At 41.0% G+C, this 21,758-nt stretch overlaps 1 protein-coding gene across 6 annotated transcripts in view; it reads right to left on the reverse strand.

The window, feature by feature from the left end:
* The window catches only part of HEPHL1 (hephaestin like 1), a 36,081-nt gene extending 18,662 nt beyond the window's left edge, over positions 1 to 17,419 (reverse strand). For 5 of the 6 annotated variants that reach the window (XM_072993597.2, XM_078390115.1, XM_078390114.1 and 2 more), the window contains exons 1-11: positions 17,113 to 17,419; positions 12,928 to 13,172; positions 12,086 to 12,298; positions 10,092 to 10,271; positions 8,231 to 8,485; positions 6,496 to 6,664; positions 3,429 to 3,568; positions 2,983 to 3,114; positions 1,797 to 2,008; positions 652 to 802; positions 69 to 281 (exon numbers count right to left, since the gene is read on the reverse strand). In XM_072993597.2, coding sequence (XP_072849698.2) covers positions 69 to 281; positions 652 to 802; positions 1,797 to 2,008; positions 2,983 to 3,114; positions 3,429 to 3,568; positions 6,496 to 6,664; positions 8,231 to 8,485; positions 10,092 to 10,271; positions 12,086 to 12,298; positions 12,928 to 13,172; positions 17,113 to 17,303 — 2,101 coding nt within the window. In that variant the 5' untranslated portion in view covers positions 17,304 to 17,419. Of the gene's footprint in view, positions 1 to 68; positions 282 to 651; positions 803 to 1,796; positions 2,009 to 2,982; positions 3,115 to 3,428; positions 3,569 to 6,495; positions 6,665 to 8,230; positions 8,486 to 10,091; positions 10,272 to 12,085; positions 12,299 to 12,927; positions 13,173 to 16,906; positions 17,026 to 17,112 lie in introns of all 6 variants that reach the window. The other variant, XM_078390117.1, reaches the window with a different exon arrangement.
* Positions 17,420 to 21,758: the final 4,339 nt, after the last annotated feature.

Raw genomic sequence — 21,758 nt, forward strand, 5'->3', positions numbered from 1 at the left:
TAGGAAACAAGAGTCCAAGACTATGCTAGGTGGAAGAATTAAACAGAAGCCCTATTGCTATGGCCTACCTACTCGATCTGGCTTTATCAGCGCTGTTGCCGAGGTGTGAGGGAACAAAGCAAGCGTATCCCTGATTGTGCCGCCCAAACGGATGGTGTTCCCTTGGAAATGGACACCGTGCATGTCCGTTTCGGTGCCCAGTCCAATCACATGCCAAGAAACGTTGTCCTCCTTGCACATAGTGAGGGCCGGCAGGTTGCCAAACATGTAGCCGTTGATTGCTGAAAAGAGAGAAACGCTCACGCTTGTAAGAGTTCTGCAGGTCAGCCTGCCTTAGTAAATTACAGTTGCATGCACACCTTGCAATTGGAGGGTTCTGAAAGTCCTCTTTTTCTTAAGATATCAGGAGGCTTTCTGCTTTTAGACACATAGCCACGAGTCATTAAAGATAAATGGACACACTTAGGATGAGCATAGCTCATTTCAGGCCCGTGCTCGAAGGCCAAGTATCGAATGCAAATACAAGGGTCATCAAAGGGTGGTCTGTCAGAAGCTCATGGATGCTGTCAACTTGCCTCTTTGCCCCCCTCAGCCCCTCTTCCGGATCGCTGCCACCTCAGCTGTGTAATACCAAAGCGTCCCCCACCATACCATGCATTTTGTTGGATTCTTGGAAATCTTCATCTTCCTTATTAACTTTTGAGGGATCACCCATAAATGCATCAATGTTTGTGTCAAGATAGAAACTCAGATTTTCATCAAAGACTGTAAACAGCAGGTAGAATTCCTTATCTATTCCTTTCTGGAATATAAAAGCAGATGATATGCATTAAAACAAAGACTGTGTGGTCACACTGGCAATAAGAGCCGCATTTAAGCATCATTTCAATCAAGGATAACAGAAGGGAATTATTTGCATTTGAATCTCCCACCAATGAAATACCAAAGATTATGCTGCAGTCATAGAATCAAATTGCAGTAGTTCAAGGTTCCAGTCACCTTTACTCAGTTTCTTAATATTCATAAGTACTAGAAACAAAAAGAATGATTTTAATGCTAAAGCGTTGGACTTTCTCCTGTAATGAGCACATCTGAAATAAAGTATTTTGCAAGATTGTCTTCTACTAGGTTCCAGAGACCTCCCACTTTCCAGTTATAAAGAAATGTAAGGTGTCTATGCCTCAGGGAAATGTATGCTCACACTTTTCAGATTTAGGACCTCTATTCTAGTCCTCATGAAAATAAGATTTCTCAAATTGAAAAAGTTCGGTCAAAGTGCCTTCAAAAAATTCCTAAACATGCTTCTTTAAAAGTATCTTTAAAAATGCATAGGAAACATTGTTTGTAATAGTAATAAAGTAACTTTAACCTTGTTAAACTACTTCTGAAATGTAATTTCATTGTGCTAGTCATAAAAACAAAATGGTTCACATAAGGTTTGCATAACTTGCTGTGGCTAATTGTGGCTAATTGATGACCTTCCATGGCGCATTTTGGTGGCACAATCTATCCTATGACCAGGCAAGTGTGCTGGGCCACAAATTCATCACAGGTAACTGTGTTACTTGTGACTCATTACTTCTAAGTTCTGTGAAAAACAGAATGGGAGCATGCACCTGTCTTTGTTTTGATCTTTTTGATATTTTGAGCAGTATTTGGTTGAATACTGCTGGTGGCACAAAACTGAAACCTCTTGTTCTGGCTCAATAAGGCAGTCCCTGCGATTCTAAGTATTTAGTGTTCAAAACTTAATAAAAAGCAATATAATTCAGTTCAGAGCCAGCTCTCCTTTTTACCTGTGCTCCATCAGGTTCCAGAGAATCTTTCTTGCAGATGATCAGAGGTCCCACAAGTCCAGATTGCGTGTCCATCACTGGGTCTGTTGCTGAGTAATATAGATAGGTGAGGCACAGTGGATCACTGTCTGTTGGGCCAACACTTTCAGGAACTCTCCATTGGTACTCAAAGATTTCCCCAGGCTGAACAGAAGCTCCTGGCTTCTCATACCCTTAAAACAAAAAGGACGTCAAACAGTACACATTTAGTAATTAATGCTAAAAGCCAGATCTAGACAGAGCTTTGAAAAATTACTATTTTTTGCGCTATAACTCCTAGAACCTTCCAGCTAGCATGGGTAGTCATTGACATCATTGCTCATGTTAGAAACAGTCCAATAGTATTTATATAGTGGAAGGATCAGCCAATGAAGTGCTGTCATTGGCCAGGAGACACCGAAATGCATTCATATACCTTGCATTCTTCAGGCAGACTCTTTCCAGGTCCCCCAGCATGGACATTGACAGGAAGATCCTGGAAAAATAATTTTCCAAGGTTCCACATTTTTATAACTTACTTATTGGCCAAAATCCTGTTGCATGTTTATGCCTGTGGAAGGCAAACAGGGTAACTTTGTAGCTATCAGAGCCGTACAACAATGGAACCAATGACCTTGGGAGGTGGTGCTGGAGGCATTCAATAGAAAATTGGACAACCCTCTATCAGATTTGCTTTGATTTGGATTCCTGCACTGAGCAGAGGATTGGACTTGATGGCCTTAGAGGCCCTTTCCAATAGATTCTCACTAGCAATTAACAAATTCCCACTTGAAATTTCAGGCTTGCACCCATCCAGTGGTTTGGCACATGCTCCCAAATCCCAGCGGGGACTGGTTAAGAGCTGATTAATTGCTAATCACAATGCAAAAACTAGAATACAAAAAGAAAAAAGTGCAGGATTTCACTAGCAAGATCCTGCTATTAAACTCAGTGGTATCTGCTGTTTTATGCAGTTGGCAAGGCACACAACACTGGTGGGCAGAGCCAGGAGCCAAAATTCAGTGTTCAAACATATATTCAGATCAAGTAGCTTTCTGAACCCATTTTATGTATGCCATTTGATCCCTGTGGAAGATGGATGGGTTCCAAATGTTAGTGACAGGCAGGCAGGCAGACAGACAGATGGGAAGTAGCATCACTAACTTACCATCAGCATAAGAGGCTCCTTCTGAGGATTTGCTGAAAGCAACACCATGGGGCATCATGCTGTAGTTCTTGTCAGCTTTATTGGCAAAAGTAACCAAAATGGTGTCTCCAACTTCAGCTTTGATAACTGGGCCTGGAAAACAGCAGGAGTTGAATAAGTCATTCTTTTTTTAAAAAAACACACAACACCTTTAAATTAATAATGAATGCAATAAAGCCTCTTCACTTTCTTCATCAGGTAATTCACACATTTCTATATATTTATTATACACATAGCATGAATGCATCAGATTAATGGTCTGTGTGATGTACATGAAGGGATGTCAATCCCAGTTTGTCTAACACTTATGCCTTCACCTTCTTCTCTTGAGATCAGGAGTCTACTGTTGGCTATCCATGACAGGAATAACAAGACAGAATCTGAAGTCATGAAAAAACTCAACATACCAAGTATGCCAAGATGGACAGCCGTTTCAGGTTGTTCTTTCTTTCTGGTAAACTTTCCATCGGTGTAGGGCACATAATGAGCTTTCCAATATTGGCCCCCGACTCGATCTTCTCCCCGTGTGAAGAAAAGTGCCGAGTCACTGTGGAGGAGAAGCCATTGTCACTGATTAAAAAGCTAGCCACGAATTTGTAGCACTCAACCACAGTGCTGAGACCTCTCCCTTGGGAATGGTCAAGATATGTAAAAAATAATTTGCTTCTGTTTTACTTCACCTGTTCTTCAAGGAGCTGTAACTTACATATGGGTAACACTCTGAGGTAAATTAAGCTTTGAGGAAAACATTTGTTGAAGGGCAGTCAGCATTTGGAAAATTATTTTTTCAGAGTAGAACGCTCAGAATTACAGATGGGGGTATTCATATTCATAGATGAATGTGAATACCCCGACATCACGAGGGTGGACATCATGAGGGTCCGGTCCCCTGGGGCTAGACGGTCCACTCACCTATCTGCTGCTTCCAGGGGCTCCGCGCTCCCTTCCAATTGCTCCAGAGCTTGTGGTTGAGGAGCCACTCATTCGCCGGGCAGGGAGGCTCATCTTCCCTCCTTCTGCCAGGAGTGGCTAGTCAAGTGCAAGCTCTGGAGTGACTGGAAGGGAGCGTGGAGTCCGCAGCAGCAGCGGACAGGTGTGTGGACAGTTCAGCCCCAGGGGACCGGACTCTCGTGATGTCCACCTGTGTGGGGGTATTCACATTCATATTCAAATACGAATACCCCCATCTCTACTCTGAATCAATCAGGATGGCTAATACAATGGTGCCTCGCTTAACGATTGCCTCGCTTAACGAGGAAATCACCGTACGATTAGGTTTTTGCGATCGCTTTTGCGATTGCAAAATGGTTTAAATGGGTTTTTTTATTTAACGATGATTGGTTCCCTGCTTCAGGAACCAATTTTCGCTTTACGATGATCAGAAAACAGCTGATCGTCGGGTTTCAAAATGGCCGCCGGCTGAAGAAAATGGCCCCCACTGTTTTCTAGGATGGATTCCTCGCTTTACAGGCACTGAAAATGGCCACCGTATGGAGGATCTTCGCTGGACGAGCAGGTATTCAGCCCACTGGAACGCATTGAACAGTTTTCAATGTATTTCAATGGGTTTTTTTATTTCATTTGACAATTCGATATTTGGCGGAACGCCTCCTCCCAACAAGGTCTACCCGGATCACCCGCGCGAGTCAGGAGGTGAGGCTGAGGAGCCTGACGCCGAGAGAGGCCCGGAAGGAGAAGACACGAAACCGGGCCTTCTCGGCGGTGGCTCCTCGCCTCTGGAACAATCTCCCTCCGGAGATTCGCACGGCCCCCACGCTGGGCACCTTTAAAACCCAATTAAAAACATGGCTGTTTATTCAGGCCTTCCCTCCAGCCAACTCTTGATTTTTTTTCTTACTTTTCCTTTTTATTTTTACTGCTGTTCTTGTTTGATTATTATGTATTTGTCTATGTTTTATTATTTGATTTTATATTTGGAAGCCGCCTAGAGTGGTCCGGTGGGCCAGATAGGCGGGGTATAAATTAAATAAATAAATAAATAAATAAATAAATAAATAAATAAATAAATAAATAAATAAATAAATAAATAAATGTTTTTGCTCTACGGCGATTTCGCTGGAACGAATTAACATTGTCAAGCGAGGCACCACCGTATACAAACTGAAGTGCAGAAAGCACAAATGATATGATTTGTGGGCCACTTAAAAGCAAAAATGTTCTTCCTTTTTAGTGCCATGCTATTGCCCAACAAAATAAAAAGTATTATGTGATTCCATTCCATTCCAAAAGAAAGCACAATGACATCCTCTGCAAAATAGTAGTGTGAGAAAGTACGACAAAGGCTTCCAATTTTTGGGTTAACCACACATTCCTTATTTAACTGAGTCCCCATTTATTTATTTATTTATTTATTTATTTGTTTGTTTGTTTGTTTGTTTGTTTGTTTGTTTGTTATGCCATGTTTCTCACCAAACTAAGGGGAGAAACATAGCATAAACATGGCACAGTAAATTTTGTAGAAGTTGGAAGAGTTCAAAATTAGATGTGTTGCATTCAGTCAAGTTTAAAACTCCACCAGCTATCTCACAGAGACACAAAAATCAACATAATTGAAAAATCCAACAGATACATCTGTAAAAATTATTTTTTAAGGTAGGTGAAATTTTATATTTCAGATGGGGGAGTGGGATGGGAAATAGGGGCTTGCCCAGTATTGCCTAATGAATTCTTTACCGAACCTGGAATTCTTAACCTGATAACGGATAAACATTTTTAAAGGAAGAATGCTGCACAAACTTGACAAAGAATTACATTAAATTTGCTGCCCATCAGGATAATAACTAATTATGCTGCTCTGTGAGCAGTTTATAATTTATTATGCAGGCTGCACTTAGAAGGGACGTGGTGGCACTGCAGGTTAAACCACAAAAGCCTCTGTGCTGCAATTTCAGAAGACCAACAGTCGTAAGATCGAATCCATGCAATGGAGTAAGTTCCCATCGCTTGTCCCAGCTCCTGCCACTCTAGCAGTTCGAAAGCATGTAAAAATGCGAGTAGATAAATAGGTACCACCACATTGGGAAGGTAATGGCATTCCGTGTCTAGTCGCACTGGCCACGTGACCACGGAAACTGTCTACGGAGAAATGGTGGCTCTCTGGATTGGAAATGGGGATGAGCACCGCGCCCTAGAGTCGTACACGACTGGACTAAATGTCAAGGGGAACTTTACCTTTACCTATGCAGACTGCACATTATATACTCAGCAAGCGGGGTAGTCAATTTATTGACCTCGGGAAGATGGAAGGTTGAGTCAACATTAAGCTGGCTACCTGAGTCCATTGTGATCAAACTCAGGTCATGAGCAGCATCCTGACTGCAGTACTGAAATGTCACCACTGCACCATGAGGCTCTTCTCTTCCTGTCTACATTCATGGCGTTTGAATTGAGTTAATGAGAATCCCAGTCTACATTTCAGAGAAAGCATGGAAAAATTAAACATTGACCACTTACCTTCCTGTAGCATTTAAAGCCTGTCCAGTGTATTTATCAATGCCACTTGGTCCATAGTCCCACAGAACTTTTTCAACTGCAATAAAATATCTTCTTTCTTGACCTCTCTGAGAAGGCTGACTAATATTTGGACTGCAGGCCTTGACGCTGTATAGCCCCATCATACCGGCTGAAGTGCAGAAAGCACAAAGAAAACAAAGAAACAAATAAATTGTGTCATCCGCACCACAGAGCTGACTCTACACATGCTGTAATTTGTAGAGGGGATTGTTGGGGAATGTTGATGTGCTAAAAGAGAAATGCTAGCATGTCACATGAAATTAATGAGTGAAATAATTAAAAGTCTGTTAAAAGCCAGAAATAGAACTCGGAAAAGCGTTTTTTTTTTTTTTTTAATTATTATTACAGCTCCCAAAATTACACAACCAGGATTGGGGATTCTTGGAGTTGTACTTCTAAAAAGTAACTTTTCCAAAGTCTGAGCTAGAGTACCCAACCATAGAGTGTTCCCTGAATGCTCAGGCCTCACTTTGTTTTCATGAGCATCTGATCTGAGTTGTAAATTCTGTTTCATTGAGAAAGACTGGATCCCTTAAATGCTTCCAAAACTAATGTGGCATTTTCAGGGCTGAGTTAAGGGGACCAGTTAAAAATGAGCCAGGAGCCAAAAGCCAGAAGACAATTGCTTTTTGATCATGCATTTTCAGGCGATAAGTTCCTGTATTTCTGGACTGAAATATGATTGAAGTTCTTATCTGTAACTTTTATAGCTAAAAGCTTATAACTGAAATATATTTTTCTGACTTAAGTACTATTTGCCTGCAACTTAGATTCAGTCTTCATATATTTTGAAGCGTCTGTACCAACAGAATCTCCTCATACCTGTAACAATGATTTTTTTAAAGCAATGTGCCTGTGACTTCTCAGAAATTCTTAAATCTGAGGTATTTTTATGCATATGGAACACAGAAGCAATGTAGATGAATAAAGCTTGTGGGATCCCTTTCAGCTCTGGAGTTCGAAGAAGATACGGCGATGAAATAAATAGGCAAGTTGGTGTTGCCTAGAATTATTTTTCTTTGCTTGCTTTGCCATGAGTGAAAACAATGCTTTATTCTCTTTGTCTGAAGAGAGATGGAGCATGTTTTAAAGCTACATTTTTGGTGAGCCAGGAAGGAGCAAGTAAACAACTGATATTCAGATGAACTTTAATATGATTTAAATTGTTATCTGATTTCACACTAGAACTAACCATTTCAGGGATAAATGTCAGCTGTCATAGACCCCCACAGACTCAATTTACCAAGGAGTATTACAAATCTTTTAGCACTCTAGGGACAATAGGATTTTGGCCATCCTCACCATCATGATAATCATAATGGAAGCTAGAGCATGTCCTCTTCCTCCCCATACTAATTTCAACAACTGAAATCATCCCAAAATCTTTGATTACCAAATTAAAACAGTTGCCAAAAGCTGCTAATTTGCTTTCTGAAATTCAAAAGTCAGTAATTTTGCAAATCTCGTCTCACTCACAAATTTGTACGAGTTGATTCCCATTTTTTTGGCTTGACACTTTGGATTCCCGCCCCCTCCAGCATAAGTGATGCTGAGAAATTATGATGTTATTTTTTGTTATTGACAACAGCAGTGTCATCCTCTGTGCCTTAACTTTAATACTGAGTATTCAACATTCAATATCTGTTTCATGAAAAGTTTATAAATATCACTGTACCTTTTACGTGTTCATTGACTTGACAGGTCAAAAGCCACTTCCCTACATTCTCAACCTTCATTTCCACTGTAACAAAGGTAGCTGGAAACAGGCTGACTACATCTGTCCTGTGTCCTCTCTCAATGAAAGTGTGGTCAAAGAACTGCACAGAGTGAATATCAGCCTCACTCCCCATCCCAAACAAGTGCCACGAGACCAGTTCATCAGCACACACCTCCAAGCCAGGCAGGTTTCCAAAAACATAGCCATTGATTGCTGTAAACAGATAAATATAATTTTAAGAGATGGTCCTCCAACTGTAATTCAACTGCAAGGGAAAGCAAAAAAGCATGCTGCTTCTAAACCACCCTATAGCGCTTAAAGCACTCTATGGGTGGCTTATAATGTAATTATACAGGCTACACATTGCCCCTCCAGCAAGCTGTGTACTCAGTTTACTGACCTTGGATGGATGGAATGCTGAGTGAACCTTGAGCCAGCTACCAGGGATTGAACCCTGGTTGTGAGGAGAGTTTTGGCTGCAGTACTGCAGTTTAACCACTGTGCCACAAGGCTCCTGCCAATCCCTGAGTTATGTGGACATCAACAACTGCTAATCTATGCAAATTCTGAGAATATATAGTTGAGATACTTGCTCTTTGTGTTAGCAATGGCTTTGTGGAACATTAGGTTAAACATTAGGATGAACTTGCTAACAGAAATTACTGTGCGATAGTGGAACAGATTACTTGATTGACTTTCTTTCGCTGGAGGTATTTAAGCTGAGGCTGAATGGCAATCTGTCAGGAAAGGCTGTATTTAAACAAATAATAATATTTAGAGCATCCCACAGAAAGGGGAGAGTTGACACAGATGGTACCTAACTTATAATTCTGTGATTCAAAATCACCTCATCATCATGATTTCCTGGAACAACATTTGAAACAATCTTTCTGCCTCAGCAAGCTTACACTAGATGACATCTGAAGTAATTCCAGCTCCATGATTCTAAGTCAGAGCAAAGGGAACAGAACTTGTAAAAGTTATCTTTTGAACTGCAATTCCAGTGTAGGAACTATGGATATACAAGCCATGTTGCAGGCTAAAATAGTTTCCATCAAGAATATAGTTTTTACAACATAGGTCAGCCATCTAAATGATGCTTTTGCACCATGGCAGCTTGTGTGCATATATAAATCAAACATGCTGTATGTACCATGATGCCTCAAAAGGATTAGTATTGGATCATGATGTGTTAGCTAGTGGATTTAGTTTTTGGAGGTCTCCACTTCTTGATCTATATCTGTATATTGCCTACAGGCTCACACCAATTCCCTCCACTGGAAATATGTACTGAAAAAAAGGACATTTTCAAGCTCTGGGAAGACTTTGCTGCTCATGGAATATTTAACTGAACCAGGAGGCCCTCTTTATTCTTTCCTATTCAATGAGATATTGTGTGAGCAGAACCAGTCCTATTCATATGGTGACATCCAGGAAGATACTAGTATTCAATTCCACACACACAAACCTGAATGCTCCTAGTTCAAGCATAGGAGTTGCTCACAAAGACTGATGGAAGACATTTCACTATAGGTTGCTGATAACAACATCTCTCTATCTTCCAAGGAGATGCTGACATTGCATACAGCCAAGCAACTGGCTTGTAAGAGACACAACTTGTATTGGAACACAACTCATCCTGCACAGCCTGTGTAGCAAGCTGTGAGTAGGCCTAAGTGGAAGGCATTAAAATTCTGATTCATTCCCAGATTACATTTGTGAGTCTCTTGAGTTAGGAGAGGTCATAGCCGTGAGATGTTACACTGATATTCTAATTAAAGTTGTAAACCAAGCATTATGTTCTGTACCATTAACTCACCATGCATCTTATTGCTAAGCTGAAAATCCTCATCATCTTTATCAACTGTGCTGGGATCTAAGCAGAAGGCGTTTATATTCTCATCCAGGTACCAGCTGAGATTTTCATCTATAATGCTGAACATCAGGGCAAAGCCTTTAGTAAAACTGGCCACCAATTCAGAAGTATTGTCTAAGGAACCTTTAAAGAGCAAACAAAAAGATAGAGTTATTTTTTAATCCTCCAAATTAATTTATATGGAATCATTTCAGATGTTCTCAAATGCTGTCCCAGAAAGCAGTCCCAGGTAAGAAACAGGGTGCAAAGTGATTGTTAAGATCAACCTGCATGTTATTTGCAGCTTGTGTGGATTCCTGTCTATTTGGAGAGCTAGCACAAAGCTCTTTTGTCTTATCTTTGGAGTTTTCCATGGCCTTGGCCTCTTGATCTCTCCCCTTTTAATGCTCAACTTCCCTGCCTGTGATATTTGCTCTTTCAGCTCGGCCATGGTGGGTTGCACAAAGGTCTCTCCCTCCCTCAAAATGCTATGCCCCCTCCTTTCTAGTCTTGCATGTTTGGGGCCATACCTGGGGCACTTGCAGAATATCTTAGCCCTGGGAGATGCTGCACCACATGGAGCAGGAGGAGGGCCACCCCCTCATGAATGCTTGTGCTGTGGAGTCCTTTGAGCAAGGTATTGTGGGAGATATGTCCCAGAGATTGCCTGCACTCCTCCTGATGTCATCCACATCCAACCCATTCAGTCAGGACTTCAGAAATTCACTAGGACTTTGCCCACAGCACACCTTTGTGAATCAGAGGGACACAGTGCAGACGAAATGCTAACTCTATAGGGGCTTTGCCCCTGCAGTGCCCTTATTTGGAGACGGTGAAGCAGGAGGAAAGCTCCCACTGAGCAGTGCAGCTCCCGAAGTGCAACGCAAGTTGCCTGGCTCAGCGAAAGCCAGCTTCGCTTTCCATCCTACCTTTTCCAACTGTAGAGAGAGAGAGGGTCTATTCCTAACCAATAATAAGAGGCAACAGCAGGATTCCACTCCCTTGTGGTACGTTCCGAATAGGAAATAATGTTGATCACTGGCAAGGGATAACACCGAGCACTGACTGGAGATATCAAATGGGTTTATCCTGCTCTTTGCTAGTCTTCCTAGTTGGAAAGGTGTAGGATGTGGAGAGTGGGTGGGCGTGGAATGAGAATATCCATATGCCAGAGAGTAGGGACAGAAATGGGAAGGGTCTCCCCCAGATCATCCATGGGTAACCCTTCCAGACTGAAAAAAGACTGAAGATTAGAGGTCCTCTGTTAAACTGTATAAGGTGCCAGGCAGAGACACTGCACTCTATACGTTATAATGTCTCATTTATAATATTTGCATGTATGAGTACACATACTAGGAAACTACGGTTATTTATGCCTTCTGAACATGTATCACTTAATGTATTCTCAAAGGCTTTCATGGCCAGGATCCGTGTATCAGTTACTTTAGTAAAGTTATTTTACACAAGCCATTAGTAATGGTTCCAAGTCCCCTTCCCATCCCCACCTACAAAGAATCAAAATTTCTTACAAGCAACCCTTCACCTATCCATTCCTCTGCAACTGAAATAGTTCTTTTCCAACTACTTTTTGCACCATCTGATTGCTACAAGCCACTGACTTGTGTAAAACTATATACAGTACAAGTAGTGGGTTCTGGAGCTTGGGCACACCAACATTGCTTCAATTACTTAAAGCATAGCCTTTGAAGACACAGGAGTAAATGAAGCAAGAGTCCATTAGTTTACCTGGTTCTAACCCATTTAAGGTTTGAAATGCAATAAATCAACTGCTTGAATTATGCCCAGAATTTTATTAGACCACTCAATTAACATATGTATAATGGCATCTATTGAATATCTTGAAGGGTCAGAGTCATTTAGAGCAAACCTATATGTTCTGTGACTTGTTGATCCAAAGTCCACCACCAGAAGGATGTTTAGTATCCTAAGTTCCGTACCTTTCTTACAAACCAGCAAGGGTCCGATTAACCCAGTGTTGATATCTTTTGGTGTGTCTATATGTGAATGATAAATCCAGGTCAGACACTGTGGGTCTGTCAGCGTAGGGGCAAAGTCATCCGTGACCGGCCACGTATATGTATAATTGGTCCCAGGGAGAACAAAATCATCTTCTTTGCTTTTGCCACCTGTTCCATCATGGTAGAGGGCTCCTAAAGTAGACCAGGCAAGAACAGAAGTTTAAAATCTCCCATGCACCCTTTTAAAATGATTACATCATTCCATCTTTTCCTTCTCTTCCCTGTATTTCAGAGATGAGTGTACTACTTGGTGTGGCCAAAACGGCATTCTCAACCTCCCAAGAACAGAGAAGAGGTTTCCCTCAGCAGGTTTGAGGAAACCCTGAAGTTTGCAGAAGTACAAAGCCTTTTGAGACTGGAGAACTGGTGGGCAGCAAGCTCTGGTCACATCCACTGGCGAAGAGACCAAGGGCCACTGGGAGTTTCCATATCCTGAGTCCAGGAAAGGCTACAACACAGTTCTTGATGCAACTGGAAAAGGTGCAACGAATTTTGTTTCACTCCACCCTGTCAAAAATGAGCATATTCTTTGTTCAGGGATAAGTCCTAGAAGGGAAGGTGTGGGCACATCATGGACTACAACTCCCATAAATCTTCACCACTAACCATATTGGTTGGGACTTATGGAAGTTGTTATCCAAAACATCTGGAAAGCAGCAGGTTTCTGATCCCCACAATATCCTTATCATCACACTAGTTTTCTGGGGCATCAGAGCAAGAATTATAAAACAGTAATAGAGACAAAGAGCTCTTTGTTCTACCTTCAGAATCTTTCTTATAGAAGACTCCATGTGGATGGATAGAATAAGGCCGGGAAGCAAAGTTCTTTAAATGAATAATAAAAGTATCTCTTTCTTCAGCTCTCAGCACTGGACCAAGGAAACCCAGCCAAGATGGTTTGATGATCTCTTGAGAATATGTTGAATCTGTGAATTGCTTGAACATTGCTTTCTTATAAACACGGCCTATCCTGTTGGCTTCTTGTGTCACATAAACCATGGCTTCTCTGTAGTGAAAAAGGTGAGAAATTGGTAATTTGTATAAAAGCCCTTCACAGAACATTGCCTATTTTATAAGTCATGCTTGCTTATCTATCTATCTATCTATCTATCTATCTATCTATCTATCTATCTATCTATCTATCTATCTATCTATCTATCTATCTATCTATCTATCTATCTATCTATCTATCTATCTATCTATCTATCTATCTATCTATCTATCTATCTATCTATCTATCTATCTATCTATCTATCTATCTATCTATTGCATTTATACCCCCGCTCTTCTAGTCAACTGACTACTCTGGGTGGCTTCCAACACATATAATAACAATATACAGTAAAATATAACAACATTTAAACATCAGTAATATAGATATGCAGATGATACCACTCTGATGGCAGAAAGTGAGGAGGAATTAAAGAACCTTGTAATGAGAGTGAAAGAGGAGAGTGCAAAAAACGGTCTGAAACTCAACATCAAAAAAACTAAGATCATGGCCACTGGTCCCATCACCTCCTGGGAAATAGAAGGGGAAGATATGGAGCCAGTGTCAAATTTTATCTTCCTGGGCTCCATGATCACTGCAGATGGAGACAGCAGCCCTGAAATTAAAAGACGCCTTCTTCTTGGGAGGAAAGCGATGACAAACCTTGACAGCATCGTAAAAAGCAGAGACATCACCTTGCCAACAAAAGTCCGAATAGTCAAAGCTATGGTTTTTCCTGTCGTGATGTATGGAAGTGAGAGCTGGACCATAAAGAAAGCAGACCGCCAAAGAATTGATGTCTTTGAATTGTGGTGCTGGAGGAGGCTCTTGAGAATCCCCTGGACTGCAGGGAGAACAAACCTATCAATTCTAAAGGAAATCAACCCTGAGTGCTCACTGGAAGGACAGATCCTGAAGCTGAGGCTCCAGTACTTTGGCCATCTCATGAGAAGAAAAGAGTCCTTGGAAAAAACCTTGATGTTAGGAAGGTGTGATGGCAAGAGGAGAAGGGGACGACCGAGGATGAGATGGCTGGACAGTGTCTGCGAAGCAACCAACATGAAATTGACAGAACTCCGGGAGGCAGTAGAAGACAGGAGGGCCTGGCGTGCTCTGGTCCATGGGGTCACGAATAGTCGGACACGACTAAACGACTAAACACACACACACACACACACAATATAGTTATTCAAGATGGAAAGAATAAGAATCACAAGATCAAGCAATACTAGCTGAGCTTCTTGTTACTCACAAACCTCAACATTTCAAGATACAACTTGCCCTCGGCATGATGATAAACTAGTTTACAATGACTTCCATAAGGATATTAAGATGGAGTGTGGCAGAAAGAAACATCAGCTGCTGGGGCAGAGAAAGAGATGACTAAATTCTTCCATATTTCTACAGGATACATTATACACATTAAGATGAAAACCTTGAATTTGACCTTTTTTGAAAGTATCTTCAGGTGTCTATTCAATTAAAGGACAATTAACATATTGAAGGAGAGGGCACAACTGTGTATAAAACAATTGAAGAATAATGCTTCCCTCAATCCCTATGCATTCTATTTTATTCTTTTCAAGTTCAACTCCTATGTCACAAATGGCTTCACTTGAAGCTTCTGCTTCCAGATCAAAGGCAACTATTTTCTCTCCAAGGTTATCTACAAAGGCTTCACACATCTAGAAATCAAATGCCAGAATCCTTTTGAGGGGGTGCAGAGTAGAGGGGCAATGGTCTGAACACCCTTCCTTTCCATGCCTGCTCTTGCCCCGCCATTGGGGGGGGAGGCAGTCAAGTGGCCGGTCATACCACAGGGTAACAGGTGGGTCATTTAGGTGGTGGAAAACATGGTGCACCTGCCCTTATGGATGCATTTCTTAATGGGATTATGGCCAATGATTCTCCAAAAAAGCTGAAGCCACAAAACACGCCACCAAGAAAACGTCACGTTTGATGGAATTCATAATTAGAGAGTTTTAGGCTGCAAGCCTATACCCACTCACTGAAATTAAGGCTTATCCCATTACAGAGATCTTAATTCTGATTAGACTAGTACTGTATCAAATAATAATAATTGTATGCTGTCAAGGCAATTCGGACTTATGGTGGCGTTTTTCAGGGTTTTCTAGGGAAAGAGTACTCAGAAATGGTTCACTTTTTCTGGAGGCATTCTGGGACTGTGGAGATACACCGGTGCTACACATCTCTTCTGGGATGCAAAGTGAGGAACTGAACTCACAACCTCTGACTTTGCAGCCTAACTCACTTAGCTGTCCCGTAAGCTATGCATCAAGTCGTCGTCATTTAGTCGTGTCCGACTCTTCGTGACCCCATGGACCAGAGCACGCAGGCCCTCCTGGTTTCCACTGCCTCCCGGAGTTGTGTCAAATTCATGTTGGTTGCTTCGATGACATTGTCCAACCATCTCATCCTCTGTTGTCCCCTTCTCCTCTTGCCTTCACATGATATTTTCTGATTGATTTAAACATGAATGTAATGTTTTTGGGTTTTTTTTTTTACAAACGTGTGCATACAGCCATACAACTACAGTGGGGTCTTGACTTAAGAACTTAATCCGTATTGGAAGGCGGTTCTCAAGTCAAAAAGTCTGTAAGTCAAGTCTCCATTGACCTACAGTGCATTGAAAACTGATTAATCCCGTAACAGGCCGTTTTTGTTCCATTTTGGTTTTTTTCTGGTCTGTAAGTCAAATCTCAGTCTGCAAGTCAAACCTAAATTTTGCGGCCAGAGAAGTCTGTAAGTCAAGTTGTCTGTAAGTCAAGTCGTCTGTAAGTCAAGGGTCCACTGTACTTCTTTGCTCTGTTTACACTTTGCACTAAAGACTCTTTTAGAGATCTGTTAAATGTGCTTGTTGGGACCAGAGGAAGAAGATTTTAGCGTAAGGCTCCACTCCTCACCTGTAGAATATAATTTAGAGGGCTGAAAATGCATCTCTGTGTGCTATTGTATGAGCAAATTGGAGGAACCTCTTCATACAACCAAGACTCAAGAGTCCTAGAAAAGTGGAATTTCTGATTATACAGAGAGGTATCTAGTCTTAGGGAGAATGGCCCCTTCCAGACTCATTGATACATGGAGGTAAGGCTATGAAGTTTGCTCTTCTCCCTACCATGTGCTCACTATAATGTTTGAAAGGGGTTCCAGTAGCTTCTTAATTCAAACAAAAAAATTCATGCACACAAAGGAAACGGGAAAACATTCTATAGAAGATAATTTAAAGGGTTGAAAACAACTCCCTGTGTGCTACTGTATGAACAGATTGGAGGAACCTCTTCACATAAACAAGGACCCTAGGAAATTTTAATTTCTGATCACATGGAGAGAGGTGTCCAATCATACAGCTGTGTGTAGAAGGGCTCATTCCAGGCATTCCAATGGAGGCAGCCTATGTAATCTCACCCTTTCCCCTACTCTGTGTTCACCAGAATGTCTGAAAGGGGTTACAGTAGCTTCCTAATTCAAAACAAAGAATATGTAGTCAGCATGTTCAGATTGCAACCTTACTTCTTTTCATACGATGTCCTACATAACAAAGTCTGAGTTCAGCAGGACTTATAACAATTCCTTTTAGGACTGGTATATTACAATAATAAGGGCTTAAAATGGTTCTTGAGCCAAATTTCTCAGGATCCTTTAACTAATAAGCATGGACATGGAAAGCAATGGTTCTTGAATAGCCACTGAAAACCAGAAAGACAGTTAAGAATGAAATTCCACATTACCTTGTTTATCAACTCCCAACACTCCTTTAAGATGCATTTTTAAGGTCACTTAAAAGATTTTCATTCATGGCCTTGGCATATTGTATTTTTGGTCTGGTTAAACAAGCAAAAGTAATAGCCTGGAAATTAGAAGTCAAACATGCAGCTCAGTAGGAAAACAGGCATGCCCACTGTCACGTAAAAGCAGCAACTTTGCTTTGACTTACTCATCCTCTGCTAGGTCTTGTCCTGTGATCTGATTCCTTCCAGTTGGTGCATAATCCCAGTTCTCTGCCACTATTCCTATATAGTATGTTCTTATTGCTGCTTGGGCAAAAAAGGAGAGCCAGAGCACCGTGCAAAGCAAAAGGCAGGGAACATTCTTCGGGGACAGCATTTTGCATGTGTGTTTGCCCATGAGTGTCTCACTCAGGCTAGAGATGCAGCCGGGAATGTGTGCTCACCTCTCAGCCCACAAACATTCCAACAAGTCAGACAGGAAGAATGGACAAAGCGACGCTCCTCCCATTCAGCAATTTGGGGCTGATGAAGGGACAGGCAGGCGCAGGGTTGCCATGCCGACAGGCCTTCTGCCAGGCTTTCAAGGCCTCTGGGGGTGAAACTGTGGTGTTTGTCCCTCTGGCCAAATAAACGAAGAAATTAGGAGACTGATTCGTAGGTTTGAATGCTTCCTACATCTTTAGTAAAGAAGAGGATGAACCGGAGCAGTATTTATCACTCTTATTTGGTCCTTCGTTTGCCTGAAGGATTGTTCATGTGCACGTTCTGACCAGCATGTCCTTACACACTTTCCACCTATCTGAATGGACACCAATATCTTGTATTGTGAGAGGCTTCATATTTGCAGGATGTAAACATCCTGCAGAATTCACCTTTGCTCTGTCAAGTTTGCCTCATCTCTGGCTCGAACCAAGCTAGAGCTGAAAATAGTTCCTATTGAAATTTTGACCATGTCCTCCATTCAGTGATCAAAATTACCCAAAAGTCAAAGGACATGGGCTAGTTCCGATTTTTGTGTCCACTCTCCAATATGTTGTTTTGATGTGCAAAGGGCACTATAGTCTAAGAGGAAATGCTCAAGAAAAATGAGTGGGCCTTTTATTATGAGAGAACTAAACTTCATATCCATAATACATATGTTTACTGTACTGACATGTTGCTGGATTACACCTACCATCATCCCTGATCACTGTTTGTGCTGGCCATTCACAGAAATGACACCAAGCAAGGGAAAATCCCAGAAGCTGATTCCATTTTTCAACAGTTAACCACTTTTCATCCAAACACAATGCAACTAGGCTGTTTTTCAACAAGTGTGAATGGTAGTGAGCTCAAGAGCATATCCTGTGTAGACCAATGGTTTTCAACCTTGGGTCTTCAGGTGCTTTTGGACTACATCTCCCAGAAATCCTTGCCAGAACAGCTAGTGATGAAGGCTTCTGGGGGTTTTATTCCAAGAACACCTAGGGACCCAAGTTTGGTAACCACAGCTGTAGACCATCTTGACTATAGGACCATTCCAGAGGGAATGGGTTTCACACTGAAATCCACAGGATGTTTCCTTTGTCCCAGTTGCTCCATTCCTTTGTTCCACTACTTTTCATTCCTTTCATCTCTCTTGAAAATATGGATTATTTTTAATTATCCCTTTCTATCGAGAAGGCAGAGTTTAGTATTTTGTGGTGTTTCCCAATTGAAGCTCATGTCCACAGTGAAAGCTTCCTGGTCAAAAGCTTTCAGCTATCGGTAAGTCAGCTCCAACCCAGAAGTGGATTTCATAAAAGAATTTTAAAAGGTTTCTTAAAGAGAAGCTAAGCACATTGTGTGTAGACAAAAGTGAAGTAAACTCCATGCTCCTTCAGCGCCCAGCTGTAGAAAGGGGACTGGAACAAAAGCTTCATAGGAGCCGTGAGATATGTAATCATATCTTGTAACTTCTTACCCCCTCTTTTCTTTCTTTACTGCTGCTGAAATGTAGCTTGCAAGCACCTTGGAGGAGGGAGCTGTATGATTTAGCTTCTTTCCCTTCATTTTACTCTTTAATACTGTTGATGGTGCCATTAAAGTAATTAAACACAGTGCTAGTACCATATTTTCCATATATAAGATGCCCCCATGTATAAGATGCCACTTTTCTAATCCAAAACTAAGAAATCTAAGTGGGGCTTAGCAAGTGGAGGGGAAAGCAGGGATCAAAGCCCTGTAGGATCACTTTGGATCCCTGTAGGATCACTAATCTCTTTTAAAACTCCCTACGATTTTCCTTTTGTTGCAGCTGTTACATAGTTTGGGCTCCCTCTTATGGCTATAGTTGCCACATGCTCCTGATTTTCAAACTGATTTCACAAAAATGATGGGTATTGTAATTCTAAATTATAAGAACCATGTTTATTTTTTGCCTGTACATTTAAACTAGCATATGCAATTTTATGCACATTAATATCTTTGATCTCTGCTTTCCCCTCCGCTTGATCCCTGCTTTCCCCTCCACTTGTTTGTTCTCTCCTCAGCTTACTCCAGTGTATAAAACTACCTTCAATTATTAGTCTAAAAGGTTTTAGACAAAAGTATAGTCTTATACGTGGAAAAATATGGTAATTTACAATGAAATGGCAATTTCAGAATGAATGAATGCTCAGAAAACTGATGCCAGCTCTTTTAGCCAAGTTTATTGACACGCACGTCCCAGATATAGTAGTTTTCCACCAAAAAGAGGAAGAAAACACTTCTGACTTCCTGACAGTCATTTCACATATTCCAGTATTTGCTTTAAACCGGCCCCCACTGGATGACTGCAATATTTTCCACTCATAGCTGCTTTAGTCAGGGACTAAACAAAACACTCTTGAATCCAAAGTGGGTACCATGTCCCGCTCAGCTCTTCTGCGCAGTGATAACTGCACTAAAGGAGATGTCAGGGGCAAAAGGGAGCATTTTTCCCTATGGTTAAAATAGCTCAGTAAGTTCACACAAGCCAGTCTTTTTCCTCCCAACCAGAGCTGTAAAAATGCCGACTCCAACTTTGAGAGTGCTGCGAATCTCCTCCAGGTATTAATCTGCCCTTTGCAGGAGAGATCCAACATGCTGTTGTCTGTGGGGGAAAACAGATCCCGTCTTTGATTGCTACAATTTGCACCGTGGAGTTCAGCACCTTAGAAAAGTTCTGTAAAGTGTGGTGTAAAACTCAGAGTAGATTCACAGTACCCCTGAACTTGAAATCATTACTGGCCACCATTGTGTTATCCTATACAACCTGCTGTCTACTGAAGAATGAATGTGGAAAACTACTATTCTAGTCCACTTTTGTTCATGGAATTGGAGGAGATGCTAGTTCCAACTTTGACACACGAGAAGAAGAGAAAAAAAAATATGTTTCCAAACCCTTTCTCCCGCTCTGTAGATTTTTACTCTTTTATTTTAACCGATGTTATCTTGTTAATATTTTATGTAGCAAATTCTGCTAGCTTCAGCTGAAACACTGTGTTGTCGGTGGTCAAAATCCTATTACTGTAAATGACAAGCCTTGTGGTGGAAAATATCTGCAAGTTATGAAGTCAGTGTAGCCATTACTCACTGAATGCTGAGTCGAATAATTTAGTATTCAATAGGTGATGTCTGTAATGACTTTGTAACATGCAGCAATTTCCTGGCAAAAGTTATGACATTTACATTATCAGCAATAGGATTTGGGCCATCATCATCACTATCACAGTCATCATTGTCATCATCACCATCATCACATAGTCTGGTAACTCCATTTTTGTCCGATCTTTTCTCTAGTGAACTCAAGATGGTATACGTGACTTTTCTCCTATATATTCTTTAAACAAGCAAACTCTTAAAAATGATCCTCTCTCTCTGGCATTTAGAAAATTTAGAAAATCTAGCCGCCTAGAGTGGTCTTAACCGACCAGATAGGCGGGATATAAATTAGATAGATAGATAGATAGATAGATAGATAGATAGATAGATAGATAGATAGATAGATAGATAGATAGATAGATAGATAGATAGATAGATAGATAGATAGATAGATAGATAGATAGATAAATAAATAAATAAATAAATAAATAAATAAATAAATAAATAAATAATATCACAGACAAGCTTCCCTGAAAGAAAACTTGACTGTAAAAATATCATTACCTACCTTAAGAGTCTATTTACATGGCACATCCTTTCAAATAGAAAACTGCTTTCTGGAAATTGGCATGCATGGTTGACTTGCTGCAGGCAGACATTTTATTTTCCCACAGTGGCCAGGAGAGGCTGCATGGTGAGCCATATCCTTTGATTTGTATTCCTGCATTGAGCAAGGGGATGGACTAGATGGCCTTATAGTCCCTTTCCAAGTAAATGCTTCTATGATTCTATGATCTTCACCAGGGAATACTTGCAGAAGACTGTTGTAATCAGAGCTTCTAAAGGGTACCAATTTGTGATACCAGTTCTTCTAGTGCTCTACACAATGTCGGAGTGCGTGTGAGACCATGGTCCAGAATTCTTTGCAATGGTTAACAGGCCATAAGAGTGAGGGTGGAGAAGTCAATTTAAAATGGGACACTTAAGTTCGAGAGATTAGAACTACTTTTGTAGAAAGATCTGATTGCTTAGTTTATTCAAAAGCATGATAATCAAACATCAGCTGATGTGAAAAGGAAAAAAAATAACACCAAGCTTTACTCTGTGTCTCTCAGTTCAGTGTATCTTGTTATGGCTTCCTGAACAAATAAGGCATCAGAAAAGTGCACTTTGAAAGAACAAATCAGCTAGTATATACAAACTAATCTCTTTTAAAATTCCCTGCCATTTTCCTTTTGTTGCAGCTGTTACATAGTTTGGGCTCCCTCTT

The sequence above is a fragment of the Pogona vitticeps genome, chromosome 3 (genome assembly GCF_051106095.1).
Source record: "Pogona vitticeps strain Pit_001003342236 chromosome 3, PviZW2.1, whole genome shotgun sequence".
NCBI classification, from domain to species: domain Eukaryota; kingdom Metazoa; phylum Chordata; class Lepidosauria; order Squamata; family Agamidae; genus Pogona; species Pogona vitticeps.